This window comes from Stenella coeruleoalba, assembly GCF_951394435.1.
Source record: "Stenella coeruleoalba genome assembly, chromosome: 14".
Lineage (NCBI taxonomy): Eukaryota > Metazoa > Chordata > Mammalia > Artiodactyla > Delphinidae > Stenella > Stenella coeruleoalba.
Window position 1 is genome coordinate 31,500,814 of NC_137160.1, and position 25,193 is coordinate 31,526,006.

General features: G+C 33.0%; 1 protein-coding gene across 1 annotated transcript; it reads left to right on the top strand.

Annotated features, from left to right (window-relative positions):
- Nucleotides 1-10,312: 10,312 nt before the first annotated feature.
- Nucleotides 10,313-17,551, top strand: SYT4 (synaptotagmin 4; the record flags this gene model as incomplete). Its single annotated transcript, XM_079942650.1, has 4 exons — nt 10,313-10,346; nt 13,256-14,067; nt 15,752-15,872; nt 17,244-17,551. 4 exons carry the CDS (start codon nt 10,313-10,315, stop codon nt 17,549-17,551), a joined length of 1,275 nt encoding a protein of 424 aa, XP_079798776.1.
- Nucleotides 17,552-25,193: the final 7,642 nt, after the last annotated feature.

A 25,193-nucleotide genomic window follows, 5' to 3' on the forward strand; every position in this document is an offset into this window, starting at 1 on the left:
TATTCCTTTCTCTATAGTCTTGTTATTCTTTTCCCAATTTTTCACCTCTTCACTCTGTTTTTTCATCTGTGTTGTTTTCTTTTTTTCTTCTCTTATACTTTGGCTCTTTGGATATTAAACAAATATTTTGATAAAGTTCATAATTTTCTAGAACATCAGTTGGGCTCATCAGCAATTCTGGGAGCCATGACTATACATCAGATGGACTAAATGTGGTTTGGTGCCCAAAGTTAATTAGTAGGTTATATTGATACTTAAATTAAAAAAAAAATGATTCCTGTGAAAGATGGGGAGAAGGAAAATATGCAAACCAGACTAAATTAATTTCTAACTAATCTGTGTTATTGTGAACTGTTACCTAAAAAGATAACATTTTAATAGTGATGATTTGATGTAATAAACTACCATTGACTTTTTCTTTCTCCAGATTATGGATACCTTCTCAGGTATCAAATGGTAGTTATTAAGTTAAACTTTATAATTTCTTCTCTTTTTTTCTTCCTTGCCACTATTAAATCAATACCATCAAAATCTGATCTTAATTTCCCCAATATTGCTCATCAGTATGTGTCCTGCTTTCCAAGGTGAGATACTGAGAAGAGAGACAAAACAGCATAGTCATTACATGATTTTAGAGGCTTAGGTAGGCAAACAGATGATTTTTCACTCTTTTATTAATTTCCTGTAGTAGATAAGGATCTTTGGTTATATTCACACATATAAGTATTTTAAAAAGCTATCTCCTCAAGAGAAGTCACAAAAGGATTTTATTTAAAAGTATGCTATGAGAAATTGTTATTAGTTTTTCACCCGAGAGAAAGTATGTGTTTGTGAAAGGGAGAGGGGAAAACAGATAAGCAGATGAATACTAAGTTTGTGAAGAACTGAGTACTGAAAGGTAAAAAAGGTTTGCATAAGGCAAGAATAAGTATGTCAAAGACACATTTCACCATCAATTTTTTTATTTTGCACATTTGTATTGCTATACTTGACTTTTGGCAGTGGAAATGGTACTCTATGCAGAATGAGTTCAATAAAATGGAGATTAGAGCTATTTCTGCTGTAGTAGTGAATTGTTCCTTAGCATGGAATAATTGGAAGGAAGCTTAAAGGTCATGGAGTTCTAAACGTTCCCAACCTTACCCTTCCAATCTGATGTTAAATAATGGTTCCAGCCCCCCGAACTTCACTTCACCCTAACTGTATTATATAAGTATATATATATATATAAATAAAGTTCAAGAAGTTCACATTTCACATACATTTTCCTTTTATAATCTTTATGCAGAGCCAATTCCTAGTACTTTCAATTCTAATAATAATCATCTATTTTTATAGTATCTGTACCTGAGTAAAGAAATAGTTCAGAACTGGTGGCTTACTGTAAATCCAAGGTGGAAGTGCAACTCTTTGACTATGAGATAGAAGTGAAACTGACTAGATATTTGAAAAGTTAAAGGTCAAAGGAATACTCAATTTTTGGAAAACAATTTAAAACATAGATGCATAATAAATTATACACAGTCTATCTCCAATTTAATATACTTTTCTGCTTTATGTCCAATTGCCAGTCATAGTTTCCTTCCTTACGTGAATCTACTTTAATATCTACACTAATTTGTTTGTGTATATGTCCTTGAAAATATAATTGTCCTTGTAAAATATGCAGCAATGTTAAGTGCACACACACCCAGAGTTTTGGGTAAACTTTTTTTTGACACGTAACATATAAAGACTTAAACAAAAGACATGACACCATAAAACTCCTAGAAGAAAACATAGGCAAAACATTGTCTAAAATATATCATACCAATGTTTTCTTAGGTCAGTCTCCCAAGGCAATAGAAATAAAACAAAATTAAACAAATGGGACCTAATCAAACTGACATGCTTTTGCACAGCAAAGGAAACCATAAACAAGACAAAAAGACAACATACAAAAGGGGGGAAAATATTGCAAACAATGTGACTGACAGGGATTAATTTCCAAAATATCCAAACAGCTCATACAACTCAACAACAAAGAAAGAAGCAACCTAATTGAAAAATCAGCAGAAGACCTACATAGGCATTTCTCCAAAGAAGAAATACAAATGGCTAATAGCACATGAAAAGATGCTCAACATTGTTAATTATTAGAGAAATGCAAATCAAAACTACAATGAAGTACCACCTCACACTGATCAGAATGGCCATATTAAAACGTCTACAAATAAAATGCTGGAGAGGATGTGGAGAAAAGGGAACACTCCTACACTGTTTTGGGGGATGTAATTTGGTACAGTCACTATGGAAAACAGTATGAAGTTTCCTAGAAAACTAAAAATAGAATTATGATCAGGCAATCCCATTCCTGGGCATACATCCAGACAAAACTCTAATTCAAAAAAATACATGCACCTCCATGTTCATAGCAGCACTATTCACAATATCCAAGATGTGGGAACAACATAAATGTCCATCAGCAGATGAACAGATAAAGAAAACATGATACATATATACAATGGAATATTACTCAGCCATAAAAAGTACAAAATAATGCCATTTGCAGCAGCATGGATGCAACTAGAGATGATCATACTATTTGAAGAAAGTCAGAAAGAGAAAGAAAAATAGCATATGGTATCACTTATATGTGAAATCTAAAATATGACACAAATGAACCTATGAAATAGAAACAGACTCACACAGAGAACAGACTTGTGGTTGCCAAGGTGGAAGGGCTTGGGGGAAGGATGGGGTAGGAGTTTGTGGTTAGCTGATATGAGGTATTATATATAGAATGGATAAACAACAAGGTCCTACTGTATAGCACAGAGAACTATATTCAATATCCTATGATAGGTCATAATGGAAAAGAATATATATATAAAAGAATGTATATATATGTATAACTGAATAACTTTGCTGTGCAGCAGAAATTAAAACAATTTTGTAAATCAACTATAATAAAAAATTTAAAAAATAGAACACAGGTTGTAACTGAGTAACTCAATGAGTTAAAAAAAAGATTCACCATCTACTGACCAGATCAAGATATAGAATATTAATGCCAAAGAAATCTGTCTGTGCTCCATCTCAGTTATTGCCTCCTTCATAGATAATCACCATATGACTTCTATTAACACTGAGTTTTTATTTTTTTGAAATTTAAATAAGTGGATCTTATAGTGTTTATACTTTTCTATCTGGTTTCTTTCATTCAACATAATGTTTATGAGATTCACCCTTGTTATATATAGTAGCATTTTGTTCCTTTTCATTTCTGTATAGTATTATAGTGTATAAAGTGTTTATTCAATTTAGTGTGGATAGGAAAGGTAAGATGTTGCCAATTTTTGGCTACTGCAAATAATGCTGTTATGAACATTTTTTTGTACTTGGGTGTAGTAATTTCAGTTTAGAATTTAACCACAGGTGGAATTACAGAGCCATAGCACATGTCTGTGTTCTGCTTTAGTAAATATTGTCAAACAGTTTTCAAAATATTTGTAACAATATAAAAGCCAAAAAATCAGTGAATAAGATTTCATATTACCTCACATTCTTATCAACACTTTGTATCATCTTCCCCTACACTTTTAGGCCTTTTGGTGGGTGTGTAGTACTATCTCTTGTGGGAGGTTTTAATTTGTATTTTTCTGATGACTGCTGCTGCAAAGCTCTTTTCATTGATCATTAGCCATTAAGACATATCTTTCTTAGTGAAGTGCCTATAATAGGGCTTTTGTCCATTTTTAATTGGAATGTTTGTCTTTTAAAACTGAGTTTTCTTTACATATTTCTATATACAATACCTAGGTCAGAAATATTCATTGCAAATATATTCTCTAAGTCCTGCTCTATGGCTTGTCTTTTTTGCTGTGTTTTTCATTTATAATTTTTACTTTTCCCTCTTTTCTTTCTTGTAAATATTGCCAGGAATTATCAATAAGATTAATGTTCTCAAATAAATTATTTTAGATTTTTGAGCTCTCTTTATGTAGTATTTTAAAAATTGTATTAATTTATTTTATATCATTTTTTCCTTCTCAACATTTCTTGCATAGAATTGCTTTTGTTTCTATTTTTCCCAATAAATAGTTAAATTATTGTTTTCCAGAATCTTTTCTATTCTAATATGTGCATTTAAGACCACATACTCTCGGTAGTGTATATATGTCCATGCCTCTCTCTCGCTTTGTCACAGCTCACCCTTCCACCTCCCCATATCCTCAAGTCTGTTCTCCAGTAGGTCTGTGTCTTTATTCCTCTCTTACCCCTAGGTTCTTCATGACATTTTTTTCTTAAATTCCATATATATGTTTTAGCATACAGTATTTGTCTTTCTCTTTCTGACTTACTTCACTCTGTATGACAGACTCTAGGTCTATCCACCTCATTACAAATAGCTCAATTTCATTTCTTTTTATGTCTGAGTAATATTCCATTATATATATGTGCCACATCTTCTTTATCCATTCATCCGATGATGGACACTTAGGTTGTTTCCATCCCTGGGCTATTGTAAATAGAGCTGCAATGAATATTTTGGTACATGACTCTTTTTGAATTATTGTTTTCTCAGGGATATGCCCAGTAGTGGGATTCCTGGGTCATATGGTAGTTCTATTTGTAGTTTTTTAAGGAACCTCCATACTGTTCTCCATAGTGGCTGTACCAATTCACATTCCCACCAGGAGTGCAGGAGTGTTCCCTTTTCTCCACACCCTCTCCAGCATTTATTGTTTCTAGATTTTTTGTTGATGGCCATTCTGACTGGTGTGAGATGATATCTCATTGTAGTTTTGATTTGCATTTCCCTAATGATTAATGATGTTGAGCATTCTTTCATGTGTTTTTTGGCAGTTTGTATATCTACTTTGGATAAATATCTATTTAGGTCTTCTGCCCATTTTTGGATTGGGTTGTTTGTTTTTTTGTTATTGAGCTGCATGAGCTGCTTGTAAATTTTGGAAATTAATCCTTTGTCAGTTGCTTCATTTGCAAATATTTTCTCCCATTCCAAACCTAAGGTAGATATCTAGTGGGAAGCAGCTGCATAGCACAGGGATATCAGCTCCGTGCTTTGTGACCGCCTGGAGGGATGGGATAGGGAGGGTGGGAGAGAGGGAGATGCAAGAGGGAAGAGATATGGGAACATATGTATATGTATAAATGATTCACTTTGTTATAAATCAGAAACTAACACACCATTGTAAAGAAATTATACCCCAATAAAGATGTTTAAAAAAAAGACCACATACTCTCTCATCATTTTTTAAGCTCTATTTCACATAATTTAATATATGTTGTAATTATCATTCATTTGAAACTTTTCCCCTAATTTCTACTGAGATTTCTTTGTGACCCATGGGTTATTTACATGTTTCATGCTTAGTTTTCAAACAATAAGTGGTTTTATAGATAGCTTACTGTACTATTTCCTGCTTAATATCTCTGTGAACAAACTGAATTATTTCAGTCTTTTGAGGTGTTTTGAAACATTTAATGGCTACCTCATGATCAATTTTACTAAATGTTCCATATTTACTTGTAAAAATTACTAGGTATTTTTAATTAGCTCAAATTTATTAATTTGTTTAGGTACTGTGTATCTGTACTGATTTTTGTCTGCTGCTATCAGTTATGAAAAAGTTTTGAAAAATTTTCCTCTATGATGTGGATTTGTCTATTTCTCATATTATGACAATTCAATCCCCCATCTTTTAATAGGAAAATTTAGTCCATTTCAGTTAATTTTTGTGTTATTATCCTCCAAATTTTCATTTGTATTCACTGGGCCACATGTTTCTTTCTTTTTTCTACCTTTTTTTTTCTTTTACTTTTTATTAGCTCTTTTGCACTTACTAACTTCTTACGTACATTTTTTCCCCTGATACTCATTTGGAGTTACCCTGGAGATTAAAAGTTAAATATAAATTATTACTATTACCATTTCCAAGATTTAAAACATGAGAACTCAACTTATTCCCTCTTAGTCTTTGAAACATTGTTAGCCATACATTACAATTCTACATATATTTTGTATATCACAATACATTTTTATTCTTTTAAACAGTTAATATTCATTTATACTTAGACACATATTAACCCTTTATGTGTTCTTTGTTTTACTCTGCATTTCAGTGTTTTTGTCTGTGATCATTTTCCTTCACTTAGTTAACATTTGCTGGCAATAAATACTCTCGTCTTCTGCTTTTCTAGAAATGTCTTTCTTTCATCTTGATTTTTGCTAGGATAAATTTCTAGATAGATGGTTGTTTTCTTTTATCATTTTAGAGTTATTCAATTGTCTTCAGACTTCTTTCATATCTATTGAGATGTCAGATGAATGTTACTGCTCCTTTTTAAGGTAATATATATGTTTATTGTTGGAAGAAGGATAAGAGAAGTCTCGCTTAGGAATAGATTGGAATAGGGATGATGGGTGTGTTGTGAAGAGCTAGCAAGAAATACCTTCAAAGTAAATGTAAACAGGGCAGACTTCTAGAATGGATCCAGGTCAAATTCTTGTTGAAGAACCAATATCCAACAACTAGAGAAGTTGCTTCAAAGACCACAACCTAAAAACAGGCCTGGAATGTAAAAATAAAATGAAGCCAAGAGATATGAAAAAACTGGTGCCAAGATCATGAACAAATGTGAAACTTGTGGAATATTTGAGGGGAGAATTAATGGAGGCCTCTGGTTTACCTTTTTGGAAATTCTTGGTATGTAACCAAGGATATGTCAAGCTGAATTAAAGGACTTCACTAGAGATAGTGTTATAAAAATTTTAATTAGAATAGATCCATGAGTGCTGGTAAGTCAGAAACTTCATAGTATAAATGAAACTCTTTTAAATGGAAAAAAAGATGTGGACAGTTCATAGGAGAAGGAAGAATGCAATCTGAGTGTATCATAATGAATCTACAGTTATGAAGAACAAGAATGGGATAGAGAATGATGGCTGTGGAATAGTGCTGACCAAGTTTGGTAGGAAGTACCAAGTAAAAGAAAAAGAAATATGATTACAATTATGATCTGAAAAGTTTCTGCCCAGTTCTAAAGGAAGGGCTATTTTCTCTATGGTCTTTAAGCTCCATGACAGCAAGGATCATTTTTATCATATTGACCAGCATAAATCCCCTACTTAGGTAAAACCTAGGAGGTATTACATATTTCATAAGGATGTGTTGAAAGAAGAAAAGAAGAAAGGAAGAAAGTTTATTGGCTTTTTTTTTTTTTTGGTTTAAGCTAATGAGTTTTTCACTCATGAGCCATCAGAGCCCAATTTAGCTTGGTACATAGTAAGTGCTGAATAGTTTGAAGAAAAACAAATATAGAATTTGTGCATGTGAAGGGATTTCTGTAATACCAATTGGGAAAGGATTTGTCTTGTAGAATTTTGACTTGGGTATGCTTGTAATACAAATCTATTCCTTTAACATTAGAGCTAGCATTCTTAATAGAATGATATGGAACATTAAACCCATTATCCATTATCATATACTTCATTCTACTCTACCTGTAGACCAGTAAAATGTCTTTGTATTACTAATCTGGGTATTACTAAAGACTACTGAATACTGAAGATCATTGAAACATTTTCAAAACTTTTTGAAATTTTATTTTGCTTAGCAGGAAGTTCTAAACACATCCACCAATAATATTTTTAAGGAAAGAAATAGAGAAAATATAGACTAAATTATATAATTAATAAGCCATAAAAATAAAGTTTAAAAATTAAACTGTATATTAAATAGAAATAAGAAAAATAAGTAAAATTAATAAAAATGATCATGTAATTATTTAACAATAATCTTTAAAATCAACTGGATTTCTTAAGGCCAAATTGAATTCAAGTGTTCTGCTCATTGTTTCTCAAAATATCTATATATATTTGCAATCAGAAATAAAATAGGGTAAACGCTGAAGCACTTCAACAGTCAAAGAATCACTTTGAAGTAAACAATGCCACTTGTACAGATGCGTTTGTTTCCCAGGGCAGGAACTTGCTTGAGACTGTGTGTTTTGGGTGGCAATAAGGTGGTTACCTAGCAACTACCCCTCCCCCCAAATCAATGCTGCAAGAGTGGTATTGTTTACGTCAGCGAATTGATTACTTGTTTGCTGGATCTAAAGAGAATGTAATACAGTGGTAGGGTGTGAATCTCAATCACAAGAAACTTACAGGTTTTTCCTCTACGTTGGGTCAACTTCCCACTCCTCATCTGGTGCTGCTGGAAGTTTGTCTAAAGAGATTAGATAATGAGTAATATGCTATGCATCATATGAAAATGAGGGAAACATCTGACATTTTAATTAATAATATTTATTTTCAGTTTGCTTTTAAAGCAAACAATGAAAGGGTTACTATATCCATAATAGCATTAGCTCTGGGCAAGAGGTAATTTTATCACAATGTGTCCTCAGAAATGAGACAGCCCAGGGTAAGGTGGGGTTCTGTAGAAACAGAGTTTAACCAATCTAGACAGGTTTTGGATGATAGCATTTTACCACCTGAAGGTAAAATTAATGAGATATTAATTTATATAGAACACATATATAAGGTACTTATGTTTACAAGTGAGTATAACCGTATGTAGAAATAGCTTAGCTAGAAAACATATTTTAGTAAACGTCACACCATATATTTTGTTTACCTGCGATACATATCACAAAAAAATGCCACTCTCTCTTTCATCTGTCTAATGGATATTTATTCATAGGGACAATCTCACCAGTGCATGCAAAATCAAGAAAGCAAGTAATCTGAATGAAATGGAAAGATGAAGACAGAAAACACAGATTTTGCCTATGGAAAAATTGAATACAGTAAGTTAGTTTGTATGTTTTCATAGCAGGAAGATATAAGCTAAAGAAAAAAATCTGTTAGAAGAATGCTAAAATGCCAAGTATGTGGGAGTGAGTAGAAAGGGAAAGAAGAGAGACATAGGTTTATAAAATTTTCCATGATGTAAAAGACTGAAGCCAATTTCTCCCCAGACACTGTCCTGACATTCAGAGCAGCTGCTTTCCAGTATGCAGGAAACTGTCACTTGTACAGTAGCTTTATGGACTCACCCCATACCCATTCTTCCCCCATCCCAGCACACACTGAATGTCATTTGCTCACTGAGCCCCAGAGAAGAGGAATTCTTTGTGGACCAATAATTGAAAGTTGAAGTTACAGCCTCAGTTCTCTTCTGGAAAATTGCTAATGCTTGTTTTAAAAAGTCACACTCTTCAGACTAAAATTAATCAGAATCTGACACCATATTTTCTGAGTTCCTCAACCCTGGGAATGTCATCAGTTCAGAAAAAATATGTTTTCCTTTGAAAATAACCAATAATTATCAATGTCATTTTAGATTTTGGTATGATTCTTGTAACTATTTTCCACAAACATATTAGACTTTTAACCAGAAATGACATTCCAAAAACAATCTCATTATATGTAAAAGTCAAAACTGTGAGTTGGAATACAGAAGGGATTATTCCCATCTGTCCCTAAGTACTTTAAGTGGTCCAATGTCAAATATTAAAGGAAGAGAGCTAAGAGATAGATTGAGCAACAGAATCAACAAAATGTTTAGACTAATAATTTATTAGAAAATAAGTGATAATGATAGGAAAACTGTTATCTTATTTCAAATGGATCAATGTGCAGTGAGGTTTTTTTCTAATATAGGTATAATATGTCAAACAAAAATGTAAATAGCAAGAAAATATAGATTTGCATTTTACAGTGGATCACTGATGCAGAAATTTCTCTCTTTTTACTCTGTCCTCAAATCGCCTCTGTAAATTATATTATTCTGATAACACAGACACATTTTTACTGATCTAGATGATCAGATTTTATATCAGGAATTGACATCGATGAGTTTCGAGACATCTCTATGTACCTCTGAGCCCTCACAGAATAGAAAATGTAGTCCAACAGTTAAGATAATTGATGAATGTGTGTTGAATTCTCAGGAGGGAAGGGAAGAAGAAAGAATGAAGAGTAGAGGAGAGGCTTGGAGGAGGGAGGTGCTGATTTCAACCCTGTAGCGTCAGGATTGCGTCAATTCGGGTTTCAGCCACCTCTAGAGTCTCAGAGACAAGCGTCTCTGAAGAGCCAAAACAGGAAGAGGGGTGGCAAATCACTGTGCGAGGGCGAGTGGATCTCCCTCTTTGCCTCCTCCCTATTCCAGGCTTAGGTCCCCTGAGCTTTGCGCCGTTGTTTTCAGCATTAGGAAAAGCCCTGTCGCTTCACATCCAGGCAAGTGAACCAAGATAGGGAGTTTCCGTTCAGCACCTCGGACAGAATACGCAGCAAAAAATGGCTCCGATCGCTACCAGCCGGGAAGAATTTGGTAAGCAAGTTACTCCGCTTATAACTGTGGTTGTTCCTTAAATACTCTGGGGTGATGTGTTGTGTGTGTGTGTGTGTGTGTGTGTGTGTGTGCGCGCGCGCGCGCGTGTGTGTGTTTGTGTATGTGTGTGTTCGCGGGATGTTGAACATAGATTTCCCAGGTAGAAAAATGAGAACTGTAAAAGGGCAATAGTGGCTTATCTCTGTGGTTTCTCCCTTCCTTGATATCTTTCTCCTTAAAATTGCTTTCTGCCAGGGCGATTTTACATCCAAGAAGTTCCTAATCATTCAGGTAGCGCTGTAAATTGCAGCACGCGCTAAGTAAAGAGGTCTGTTTTCTTGTTGGTGTCATTAATTCTGCAGGTGATTTCTATTTGTACATAAACCTGTGTTTATCTTATTGGAGGAAGCCAGATGTTTCTGTGATTATATAAAGGTTTGATCTTGGTATAAAATAACTTGAACATTGGGCATTTAGAATGTATATTTTATTGCAGAGTGTACCATAAGGTATTTTTTTCTCTGCTATGTTTTTGTTGTATCCTTGAAATATTTTGCTAACGAAAGACACAGAATCCTATGATACTAGGGTTAAAGGGATATTCAAAATTAACTAGCTGAGCCCATTCCATTTCACAGGAGAGGTAACTGGAGCCCAGAGAGATAAGGGAAATTTTGCAAGTCAGTTAGCTAAAAGCTACTGGAAACTATACTTAGGACTTATATTTTCCTGTTCAATTTCCCTTTTCCTATAACAGATTTTTAGCACCATTACTCTCCTCTTTTACAGTAAAAAAAGAAAAGGAAAAAAATCAGATGTACTTCTTCAAATAGAAAAGTAGTATTTTTAGGTCCCATTATATTCCAAAGGCAAGAGATTTGAGTTTTACTTTACATGTATTTGGAAATATCAGGGAATTTATAGAAGTTTGTTATGAAACTGAGTGAAATGACTGAGATCTTTGCTCTCAAAAGCTTAGGACCTTAACAGTAGAGAATACACAGGGAGTAGATGAGCCCTTCTATATTATATTGAATATTTTGCCATTTGACATGAATATTAAACACAGAAAATTTGTGATATTATATTCAGAAATGAATTTCTTTCACAGCTGTCTGTTTGAGTGATTGAGTTTATATTGTTGTGATATGATACGTATTCCCAATTTCTGATTTGAAAATCAGAAAAATATTTGAATACTGAGGAATTTTCAGAGGCTATGCTAGTTAAAAATATGTTCTAGTGTTGGCATTGTTTACTTAGGAAAAAAATTTTTTTTATATTCCTTTTTTAAAAATTATTCTTCCTGCATTGACTAAAGAATCAAGAATAGTTCATGACTTTGCTTTTGCTCCCTGGCCTTGGATTATTAGGTAGTGCAGGAGTGTTTTTTTTTTCTTCTCTCCACAAAGACTTAAATAGAAGGAAAAATTGAAAAGCTGGTACTAAGTTTAGATGATGATTTTTAGCTCTCACCTCATTCTTCTTCTGTAGCATTCCCTGCTTTTTCTATCTGGAAAATTCAAAGTTCACCTTTATACAATTCAGTTCTTTGATATAATTAAACTACAGAATTTTTTATTGTTGTATTTGCTTTTTTATTTTCTTAGGCATTTTTGCTCTTGTCATTTCTTAATCTTATATTATTTGAGTTCAGTTTTGTGATTATGAAGTAGATAGGCAGAAGTTTGGGGGATTAGGGAGGGGAGAAACAAAAGATTGTTCTTTCAAGGTTAGTTAAACAAGCCTTAACCCTTTCCTGACTGGAACTTTTAACTTTATTATTCACTATTTGGGATTTAAAAATAGACTGGAATGGAGCTAAAGGCAGATATTATAACGTTAATTATATTAGTTTTGATTATATTAAACGTTGACTCAACTGATACACTGTGTCCAGATATAGTAATACTGCTTTTACTTACACAGTGTTACTTATTATTTGTTGGAGAATATACTTACATATGTAACATGATGAACTTATTATTTGTTGGAGAATATACTTACATATGGAACATGGTGAGCTTCATGCATAATCAGTGTTACCTAATGTCAGTAATTTAATGTGTCCTCATTCAAGGAACAAATGCCAGTTTCAATTTGATTGCCATTTGCCATGTGGAAATGTGCTAGGAAAAAAATCAGTTATGGATGAAACTGAACTCTAAATTATCTCTACACACTCTTCTCATTACATGTTAAAGAATGATAATTCATTTATAACCATTGTTTGGGTTTTATCCTTTTTAGGTAATTAATTTGTACTTTGGATGATTCAGTGTTTGAAGAATTTTGGGTCAGCATATGAGTTTGTAGTCTTATAAGTTGTATACTATTAATAAACTGTTCATATTTTTGTTCTTTTTTCCCTAATATGTGTACATTTCTTTTACCACTGTTCTATAATTTGGATGGAAATTATTAATGACTTTGTGACAACTGAAAATAATTTTCCATAATTTCTGTCAGTATTTGAAGAATATGCACTTAGAGCTATATAGTAAGACTTGATGCTTCTGGAAACCCTCAAAATGTCAATGAAAACATAATGAAATTAGTACTGACTCATCATGCTGTAGTTGACTCATGTTATCTGAGAAAACGAAGGTAGGTCAGGGTCATTTAGCATTCTCCCATCCCTGGCCCAGCCCCAGTTTCATCTTTTCATTTTATTTGTGAAAAATTACTACAATGAAGGATTTTCTGTCATACTGTATTTATTCTTTATGTGTTACAAATGTGTTTATTCCTGAAAGTGGCATGAAATAGGTACATAATTCACCCAGAACAGTTGGAAAGCAATTCAATCTGTGCAACCTACAGCAACTGCCAGCTTTAGGATGCTTTTCAAATAGGGTGTCTCCAACTCTGCCCAATTAATGCATGTTATTGGTCATTTGATTTTTCAGATGAAATCCCCACAGTGGTGGGGATCTTCAGTGCATTTGGCCTGGTCTTCACAGTCTCTCTGTTTGCATGGATCTGCTGTCAGAGAAAATCATCCAAATCTAACAAGACTCCTCCATATAAGTTTGTGCATGTGCTAAAGGGAGTTGATATTTATCCTGAAAACCTAAACAGCAAAAAGAAGTTTGGAGCAGATGAGAAAAATGAAGTAAAGAATAAACCAGCTGGGCCAAAGAATTCTTTGCATCTTGATCTTGAGAAGAGAGATCTAAATGGCAATTTTCCCAAAACAAACCTCAAAGCTGGCAGTCCTGACCTGGAGAATGTGACCCCAAAGCTTTTCTCAGAAGGGGAAAAAGAGGCAGTTTCCCCTGATAGCTTAAAGTCCAGCACTTCTCTTACTTCAGATGAGAAACAAGAGAAGCTGGGAACCCTCTTCTTCTCCTTAGAGTATAACTTTGAGAAGAAAACATTTGTGGTAAATATTAAAGAAGCCCGTGGCTTGCCAGCCATGGATGAGCAGTCGATGACCTCTGATCCATACATCAAAATGATGATTCTCCCAGAGAAGAAGCATAAAGTGAAAACCAGAGTTCTGAGAAAGACCTTGGACCCAGCTTTTGATGAGACCTTTACATTCTATGGAATACCCTACACTCAGATCCAAGAGTTGGCCTTGCACTTCACAATCTTGAGTTTTGATAGGTTTTCAAGAGATGATATAATTGGAGAAGTCCTTATTCCTCTCACAGGAATTGAATTAACTGATGGAAAAAAGTTAATGAACAGAGAGATTATCAAGAGAAATGTTAGGGTAATTCATTTTTAGTGCTTAACATATTTATAAACAATCTTTTCTGTAGCTTTTTTGTATCTAGGGGAGTTTTATTAAAATGATGTCTTATACATATCATCTTTACCATGTTTAACTATTATTAATCATAATCAAATGAGGAGCAGGGGGATAGAGTAGATGAAAGAAATTTTAACCCACAACTGAAATGCATAAAGTATCTTAATGATATAAAATAAAAAGGAATCCTTTATGGATTTATTTAAATATCATTTATATAAATATTTTTATTAATTTCTGTCACAAGTATTTTGACTAAGATTGTCACTAAAATGCAGACAAATATTTCTTACTCATAAGAAAGTTAAAAATATATTTCAATGTCAACATAACTGAATTTGAAATTGAAAATTAAGTCAGTTCATTTTGAGTATTTGAAGTTCTAATGACTTCATAGAATTGCTTTTTAAGGAAGAGATATCTCATTATATTGAATTACAAATATTCACCTTTATGTTGTATAACAGGAAGTGAGTTACTCGGCCTTTGCAGTTATGCTACTTTGGTAGTTCTGGAATTATTAGAAAATGATAAGACATCAATTAATCAAATCTAAATGTATTTTCCCTTTAAATATGGAGCTCATTTGATTCCAGTTGTGGTATTTCAGAATAACTGGTGTTTATAAGGCATAATTCTATAGAATAGCATAAAGTTTGTTTTGACCACATCCTCACCTTTTCTGTTGAAATTAATGGAAGTCAAGATCAAGAAATATTAAGTAGTTTGAGTCACCTAACTGTTTAGTGGCACAGTGGGAATAAAGATTTGTTCCCTACTCTTATTCTTCTTGGAGTGCTTATTCATACAGTTACCCCATGTCAGCTTTTATATAAATACATATTGAAGTTTTAGGAGCTCTGGGCAACCATCATTCTTAGTTATACCAAGTTTACTTTTTGTTACTTTCAGTTAGAACTTGTACTTTGAGTTCTTGGTCATCTTATCTAATGTTAAAGTAAAAATAAGATCTAAGTATTATGCAAAGAAAAACCCTATGATACTGTTCAGAGACAAAGCTTTAAATATTCTGAATCAATTCTCTCCAATATTTAATTCATTCCTTGGATTAAAGGAGGACTCTGGGTGTGGTGGGAGAAGAGAATTTTAACTCCATCAGTCCTCTGGGCTAAGAGAGTGGTGGGTGTCAGACTAAATTTCAGGTTTTCTGAATTCAAATTCTAATAATGTCTGTGCTAAAGAATTTGAAATCAAATCAAACTTGAGTCACTTTACCATATACAGATCCATTCAAATAATTAGATAATTTTCATTACCATTAATAACTTCAAAAAGTGGAGAGTTAATTAAAAAGCAAAAACTAAAAATACCTCTGTGTAAGATATATTTTAAATATCACCCTTTAAAACATTTCTAGTAATGGGTGTGGCTAACTCATTACGAATTTTAACATTCTGTAGTACCTAAAAAGACCACAAGATGGCAGTAGTTGTTTTAGAAGATGATGGTACTGCACAAAAGCTTTTAGTTACTCTTTGATTCTTTAGCATATTAAAGTAAAATAAGTAGGAAAATTACAGTTAAGTAACAATGCTATTATAGTGCTTTAAAAATTAATATAAGTATAAATTTCAAAACTAAAGAATAATAAAAACATATTTATCTCATATCTCTCTTTGTTTAGAAGTCTTCAGGACGTGGTGAGTTACTGATCTCTCTCTGCTATCAGTCCATCACAAACACTCTCACTGTGGTTGTTTTAAAAGCTCGGCACCTGCCTAAATCTGATGTGTCTGGACTTTCAGGTAAGAATGTTTTTGAAAAACTCAGGCTCAGTGTAGAAATGAGCAATATATTGGGCAAAATAGTTAACAACTAACATTGGACTATGATTTAGATTCACCCTTTATTCACAATCACAAATTATGTGATTGTTTTTGTTTCTCATTTTATGGAATAAATGTGTGAGCCGAGGCCATTATCAAGAAGAAGAAAACTGCATAGTTCTAAGATCCAGTACAAAGTTAGTATGTCATAGATGTCTGACTGAATGGAGTTGAAGCAGAAAGCAGTGATAAATGCAGAAGTGAGGCCATTGCCAAAAACACAGTGATGGAAATAAAATTAAGGTTTAGGAAAAGTTCTTAATTTTACTATTTTAAATGAGCCTGCCTACCCTTACATTTCTATTATTTTTATTATCTTTCCTTTAATTCCTTATGTGTCTGTTGTCTGCTTTAAGAATTAGCTTTTAGTTTTGTGACTAATTTTTACCAAAAAAAAAAAATTGCTGTATAGTACAATGAGAAAGAGCATAAGACCTATGGTTTAAAATGATCTGAGTTCAAATCCTAACCCTTCCATTTCTTAGCATCGTAACATTGGGTATGTTTCTTAAACTCTACACAAACTGGATATAATAGTACTTACCTTGAAGGAGATTATGAGGTCTGGGAATATATATTTCATTAAATATCATCCAGTGTTATTATTAGTTGTAGTTTTATTATTAGAAAATGGAGATTAAAAACATGGTCTCAAAGATTTAGGTTAGGAAGTTAAAATGACTCATGCAACCAGAAAAGGGCAAAATAATATAATTAAATGTGTGATAAAGTAGCATGATCTTAAAATTCACAGGATACAGGTGACACAGGAAATATCAATACTGGGTAACAGGAAACAAACACAGCAAGTGGATAAAGAACCACAAAAAAATTAAAGCCAAAAATGGCACTGCCATTGTGAATTCTAAATGCCCATTCCCCCATTCAAAAGAGAAAGCCCATGCTCAGAGAATTAGTGAGATTTATCCAAAGTCATACAACTCAGTAAAGATAGATGTGTAATATTTTTTCCTTCTATTCCATTCTCTGGAATGAATTATTAGTAATCAGAATGTGTCATTAGAACATTCTATTTTCTTCCACTTTATGTTATCTCTTCATCCTTCCATTACAGTTCTTTCCCGTCCTCCACTATCTCTTGTGTTGTACATTCTTACTTATTTTCAATTTATTGACAATACAGAAGCCAAGCTTTATCCATGTTTTCACTTTGTTCTGACTCATATTCGTTATAATCACATTTTATTAGCATCTCTAAGGCACCATTATCTTGAGATCAGCTTTCCAGCCAAGTCTTGTCAATACAATCTGTGTTGTTTCCCATTGCAGATCCCTATGTCAAAGTGAACCTGTACCATGCCAAAAAGAGAATCTCCAAAAAGAAGACTCATGTGAAGAAATGCACCCCCAATGCAGTGTTCAATGAACTGTTTGTCTTTGACATTCCCTGTGAGGGTCTTGAAGAGATAAGTGTTGAATTTCTGGTTTTGGATTCTGAAAGGGAATCCCAAAATGAGGTAATTGGGCGGTTGGTCCTGGGAGCAGCAGCAGAAGGAGCCAGTGGAGAGCACTGGAAGGAGATTTGTGACTATCCCAGGAGACAAATTGCCAAGTGGCATGTGCTCTGTGATGGTTAGCATCCTAGCCAAGATGAGTTGGAACTTAATGATTTTTACTAGGCAAGAAGAAATTTTCTTTCTTTCTTTTTTCTGATACATGATTGCAAGCTTGTGAAAGCTTTTTTGTTGTTGTTGTTAGAAATGTATTGAATTATCAGACCAGAAAGTAACTGTAAATGTGTATCATGATAATTTACTCTTTATTAGAGAAGTTGGATAAATTTTCATAAGATATTCAATTTCCCCTGAAGGTTACCAGTTATATAAATAAGAGTAGCCAAACATTTTAGGAATACTGCTCTGCAGGCCCGAGTTATGGCTGTGGTGATGATCTCATTGGAACATGTCACTGGAAGTCAGTGTGGTTTTTAGGATTTAGAAATGAAAAGCATATCTTCTCTTATGAAAATTCATCCATTGTTCATCAACTGGGGAAATCAATTTTTCTTTAAACCCAAAGATATTAAAGAAATGTTCTCTAGATTATTTTATTAATTATGTCATGTGCAAATGGTTATCCTGCATATAAAAGTATATGATTATTTCTTTTTGGTCTGTAATTATTTGACACAATTTTATCATAAGAAGGGTAACTTAGGTTTGTTGAAAAAAAAAGTGAACAAAATGAGAAATCATTTTATCAAAGGGCTGAGTTTAGAATACTATAGCCGAAATATGCTTTCCCCTCCCTAAGTTTACATGTGAGTCAAAAATAAAATATAATCTCACATAAGAACCATGGCCTTGAGTTATTCACTGCTTGTGACAAATGTCAGTGTGGCCTAAGAAAGCCCTATATACTTTTGTGAAGTTGCTGAGTTAGCTAGTGGGTAAAGAAATAAACTTCAGTGAGAAATCCAGTTAGAAATGCTGTTTTCTTATAGGAAATATATATAGTATGCAAGTGTACATTCAAGGTTATCCCTTGAACACAGAAAGGGCATTGGTAACCAAGTCTTCATTCAGCTTGTTCTCCCCCAGAGAGGACTAAGCTACTATTTGAAAAGAAATGAAGACAAAAAAGTTGTGAAGTTGTAATCATCGCTGGGTAGAAAGTGTTACTTAACCCAAAAAACTAATAAAAAATAGTTACATGGCAAGTCTAATATACTTTATATATGTTCATACATAATATATTTAGCTGTCAAATTAGCACAAGTATGTTTCACTATCTTTTCTAGGCTAATTTGTCTTGAGCTGTTGCCTGTTGACCAGTTTATAAACCTGTATCTTATACATCTTTCCAGTGCCAGGGCTCTGAAATTCATTAAAAATCCATTAAACCCTGTGATTATTTGGAAAGAATTTACTTGAGGTAATGTCACTGTATTTGAGTTTTTAGAAAAGTATGAGTGAAACTCAGGTACAGTTGAATTTTAAATATGCAAGTTAGAAATGAAGTCTACTGAAAAATTTACATTTTGAGTCAGGTTTTGTGTCAGTGCTTTAGCAGTTTTTGAGAATGTGTTTGATATCACAGTGTTTGTAAAATCTATGATAAAGCATTTTCAAAACAACTTATACATGCTTTTTATGACTATTCCTAATGTAAAGAAAATGCTTTACACTCTATATACAAAGATTGAAATCAACCTCTCTTCTTGTGCTTTAAGATGATTTGGGGATTAAACAAGAATATTGTCCAATCATCATCTTCATGCCATCACAAAGTCAACTTATAGCATCTTGGTCCACTCAGTATTTCTGTGAAAGCAATGTGAAATGAATTTTAGTCAGTATATGGTTTGGGGGAGTCATATGGCCTTTTAATATTTGTATATTTGGTATCATGGGTCAAGGAATATAATATATTTTGGAGCTCTGAAACATTGTAAGAAGTCAACCCTAAGTATCCTTCAGAGCTGCCAGAAGTTAATGACGGTACCAAGAAAAGTATTGTTGTTGGAGGAGGGTGAACTTGTTTTTTTAGGGAAACAATGAAATCAAGAACAAATAATTACAAAATTACAATAACTAATTTGTAAATAGTTTTTAGTTCTTAAAATTTAAAGTGTTTCTCGGTGTGAAAAGTTGAGTAAAACTATTTGCAACTGCTGTTAAGAAAAGAAAGAAGAAAAACTAGAAAGGAATTGAAACAGGCAGGGGCATAGTGATCTCATCATTTTCTGAAAATTGTACTGTTTTATATTGTATTACAGTATCTGTGTGATTATCTTGAATTCTGTTACACATTCTGCCCTGTATTAAACATGTAAATTAATTGTTTGTCTGATTAGCGAATCTAACCACCCTAATGGAGAGGTATCCATATTTGAAGAACTGTGTAACTCAGTAACTGATTTTTTCTGATGTTGTAACTTAATAGAAGTGATTTGGGAGGAAGCATGGTATATGAGATGGTGTCTGTTCTTTCGTGCCAGCTTTGTATGATGTTTGTAAGATCATGTTATATGACATGAATAAATGGCTGCCTTTGACCAACCCATTTCAACTCAAAATTTTCTTTAATGGATTAATGGATTCTCTTATTTCTTTCTAAACTCTCGAGTTTCCTTAATAGATCATCTGGCATATATTAAGAAACATAAAGATTCAACACCAAGATCTTCCATATATCTTGTTGTAGTTTGCTTAATCCTCATAACACTCATCCAGGAAAGATATTATCCCTATTCAGAAGCAAACCTGAGACTCAAGGAGCTTTGGCAATTGACTCAAGTACACACGGATGATATGTGAATAGATTTCATTGCATACCTCACTCTTCTCTCTATGCCAGGCCACTCTCCTCCAGGGATCCTAATCAATTGGCTCTGCTAGATTCTTAAAATGTTTCATGCCCACATTCTTGGACTTCTCCTTTCTATATTGTGGTCACTTTTCCATGTTTTATTTACCATTTTTAAAAAAACATCTTTATTGGAGTATAATTGCTTTACAATGGTGTGTTAGTTTACCATTTTCACCATTTTTCATCACAACTTTTAATTTATTCTTCCTTTTATTGTCTTTCATGATCTTCTTTCTCACTTTAGTCTCTTTCATTACCTATTTTATATTACTGTCTTTTCTTTTTCATTTTTCCTATATCCTTGCATTGGATAGATTTATTTAGTAAAATGGAGTTGAAATGGAAGTCTTTATTTCTTCTTAAAGATGTAGGAAAAACAGACCCAGAACATCTGCAATGTTTCCATCAGACACCAGCTAAGGTAAATGGGAACTATCGGATCCACCACCAGGAGGATCAGCCATTTTTTACAGCACTAATCTATATGGATGTGTTCTGTATTATCACACTTGGCAAAACAACCTTGCAAATGGTTGCAATCAAAATCTGCTGCCATTGTATTTTTGTTTTAAACCATATTAATTGTATTAAGACTGTGCACAGATATGTTAAAAGAGTTGGTCATTACATTTAAGTGCTTAAATATATTTTAGACCTCCCTGTCAAAAGTAATCAGAGACACTGAAGAGATATTCTAAGGGAATTAGTCATTAGGGAAATGCTAATTAAAACCACAATGAGATACCACTGCACACCTTATTACAATGGCTAAAATCAAAAAGTTTGAACATGACAAGTGTTGGTGATTTGGAGGAATATTCCTACACTGATCTACACTACTGGTGGGAATATAAAATGTATAGCTGCTTTGAGAAACAAGTAGTCAGTTTCTTAAAAAGTTAAATATACAACTACCAAATGACCCAGTCATTCCACCTCTAGGTATTTACTTAAGAGAAAAGAAAGCATGCATTTGCACAAAGACTCATGCATTAATTTTCATAGAAGCTTTTTTCGTAGTAGCTAAACACTGGATTCAACCTAAATGTTCAACAACAGGTGAATGGATAAATAAATTGTGTTGTATACACAGAATAGAATACTACTTAACAATAAAAAATGAATAAACAATTGATACATGCAACAACATATATACTTACAATAATTATACTGAGTGAAGGAAGCTAGTTATTTTCCCCTGGAACCCCCAAAATGTAGAGTGTATAATGTATGATTTAATTTATCAGAAATGTTTGAAAATGCAAACTTGTCTGTAGTGATAGTAAGCAGATCAGTGTTTGCTTGCGATTAGAGTAGGGTGAGTGGACATGTGTGAGTGAGCGAGATTAAAAGGGAATTGTAGGAAATTGGAGGTGCAGGGGATGGATGTGTTCATTTTCTTGATTGTGATGATGTTTCCATGGGTATATTCATGTATCAAAATTTTTCAAATTGTGCACTTTAAGTGTGTACAGTTTATTATATGCAAATTATACCTCAATAAAGCTGTTAAGAAAAAAATGTATAAGATAGAAACTATAACTTTTTTTAAGAAAAAGAAATAACAATACTAACATTATTACCAGAAATATTTTTCTGAAAATTAAAAAAAAAATTTACATGTGTTGGGAGCAGTTCTTTTTTTCTTAATGTACCTTTCCCCATGAATGTATAGTTGGATGACTGCTTTTTAAAGTCTTTTGTGATGGTTTCTGTGTAATTATACCACCAACTCATTCAAGTAAATTTTTTGATTGCTTCTATTTTTAAGAAATTGATTTTTGAATTTAATTTTGATTTATAGTTATATGAAATATTATATTTTATAAAAATAAATTTACAAAACAAAATATATTAACAGAAGTCCATCTATTTCTACACTCAACTATTCCCTCCTCTCCCATATATAATGACATTTAAGTTTTGGGTTAATTCTTCTCATTTTTAATATAAACATATGTAGATATATTCACATTTTTCTGTGTATCAGATGAACAAAACATGCTATACAATATATCATGGATATCATTCTCCAGCTGCATATATAGGCCTTATTGATTTTTACAGCTCTATAGTACTCCTTTGCAGCATTACTTTTAAAATGTTATTCAGGAAGAAGTATTTACTCTCCCATTGTAAGATAATGCCCTTATAAATAAGAAATGTGTGTTTTATTGATCATTTTCACTAGTAGCTAGGTTGTACATAGTAAACTCAATAAATAATTTTTTAACTAAATCAAACTTAATTGATGATTAGATGGGAAAGCATTGTGAAAACCACAATTGTTCAAGAATAGCAGTAGAAAAATTTGTTCCAAATATATAAAAGAATTTTTTGTTGTTGTTGTTATATTGATGTATAGTAGTCCCCCTTCCCCAGGGAATAATTTCCAAGACACTCAGTGGATGAAAAATCATATATATACTATGTTTTTTTCCTATACATACCTACCTATGATAAAGTTTAACTTATAAATTAGGCATAGTACAAGATTAATAACAATAATTAATAATAAAATAAAACAATTATAACAATAATTGTAATAAAATTTATCTGAATGTGGTCTCTCTCTCACTTGAATGATCTTATTTTACCATACTCACCCTTATTCTTGTGAAGATGTGATAAAATACCTACATGATAAGATGAAGTGAGATGAATGACAGCTATTACTGACCTTCTGATGTTATGTCAGAAGGAGGATCACATGCTTTGAGTGATCCTGGATCACTGAGCTATGACAATGTCAATGATTGGATGTCAGGAACAGATGATGTCAAAAGTTGGGAATGCTGGGCAGGATGGAGCTTGATGGTGTGAGGTTTCATCACATTACTCAGAACAGGGCACAATTTAAAACTTATAAATTGTTTATTTCTTTAATTTTCCATTTAATATTTTCCGACTGTGGTTGACTGAGGGTAACTGAAACCAAGGAAAGTGAAACTGCAGATAAGGGGGCGCTATTGTAATTCATACTATATTAGAAACTATAGAAGTCCAATGTGCTATACATATAATAGACATCCCAAACTTTTTCAAATTAGTTTTGGTGTGAACTGTGTTTCACTGTTTGTTTCTTAAAATTGGATTTATACTCCAGCTTTTAGCATTAAGCTAGTACTAAAGTGATTCTGTGTTCCTTGACAGGATGTCATCTGAGGTTAAGGAAAGATCATTTAAAAACAACTAAGAGAAATGCCTATTTAGGTCTTCTGTCCATTTTTGGATTGGGTTGTTTGTTTTGACATTATTCAGCTGAATGAGCTGTTTGTAAATTTTGGAGACTAATCCCTTGTTGGTCACATCATTTGGGAATATCTTCTCACATTCTGTGGGTTGTCTTTTTGTTTTGTTTATGATTTCCTTTGCTGTGCAAAAACTTCTGGGTTTAATTAGGTCCCATTTGTTTTTTTGTTTCTGTCTTTAGTTCCATTAGTCTGGAAGATGGATTGAAAAAGATCTTGCTGCGATTTCTGTCAGAGAGTGTTCTGCTTATGTTTTCCTCTAGGAGTTTTATAATATCTGGTCTTACATTTAGGTCTTTAATCCATTTTGAGCTTATTTTTGTGCATGGTGTTAAAGAATGTTCTAATTCATTTTTTTACATGTAGCTGTCCAGTTTTCCCAGCACCACTATTTGAAGAAACTCTCTTTCCACCATTGTATAGTATTGCCTCATTTGTCATAGATTACTTGACCATAGGTGTGTGGGTTTATTTCTGGGCTTTCTATCCTGTGCCATTGATCTATGTGTCTATTTTTGTGCCAGTATCTCATTGTTTCGATGACTACAGCTTTGTAGTATAGTCTGAAGTCAGGGAGTATGATTCCTCCAGCTCTGTTTTTCCTCCTCAAGATTACTTTGGCTATTCAGGGTCTTTTTGTGTCTCCAAACAAATTTAAAAATTTTTTGTTCTAATTTTGTGATAAATGCCATTGGTAATTTGATAGGGATAGCACTAAATCTGTAGATTGCCTTGGGTAATATAGTCATTTTGACAATACTCATTCTTCCAATCCAAGATCATGGTATATCTTTCCATCTGTTTGTGTCATCTTCCATTTCTTTCATCATCATCTCATAGTTTTTGCAGTGCAGGTCTTTTTTCTCCTTAAGTAGGTGTTTTATTCTTTTTGATGTGATGGTAAATGAGATTGTTTCTTGAATTTCTCTTTCTGACCTTTCAATGTTAAAGTATAGAAATGCAACAGATTTCTGTGTATTGAGAAAGAAATATCGTATGATATCACTTGTATGTGAAATCTAAAAAGAAATGATACAAATGAAGTTTATTTACAAAATAGAAACACACTCACCAACTTAGAGAATTAACTTATGGTTACCAGGGGGTTGTTGGGGGCATGCAAATAGTTAGGGATTTGGGGATTGACATGTACACACTGCTATATTTAAAATAAATAACCAACAAGGACTTACTGTATAGCAGAGGGAACTCTGCTCAATAATATGTGACAACCTAAATAGGAAAATAATTTGAAAAAAAATAGATACATGTATATGTATAACTGAATCACTTTGTTGTACACCTTAAACTAATGCAACATTGTTAATCAACTATACTCCAATATAAAATAAAAAGTAAAAAAAATAAAAATAAAAGCAACTAAGATATGAATTTGACTTGAAAATTTACTGTGGATGACTTTAAATTTAACACTGAGGTCATATAGCACACATGAAATATGACCCACTGAAATGCTGAAGTTCATCTAAGCAAAAGATTTTTAAGAACATAGAATTACCAAGGGATCTATTTAGATGGCTGGCACAAAGTCATGTAGAGAGCAATTGGGAAATCACAGCAAGCAAGTAGCTGTCCAGGCCTACACCTCAAATGTCCACATGGCTCAGGAAGAGAAGGCAAGAGCACAATGAAAGTG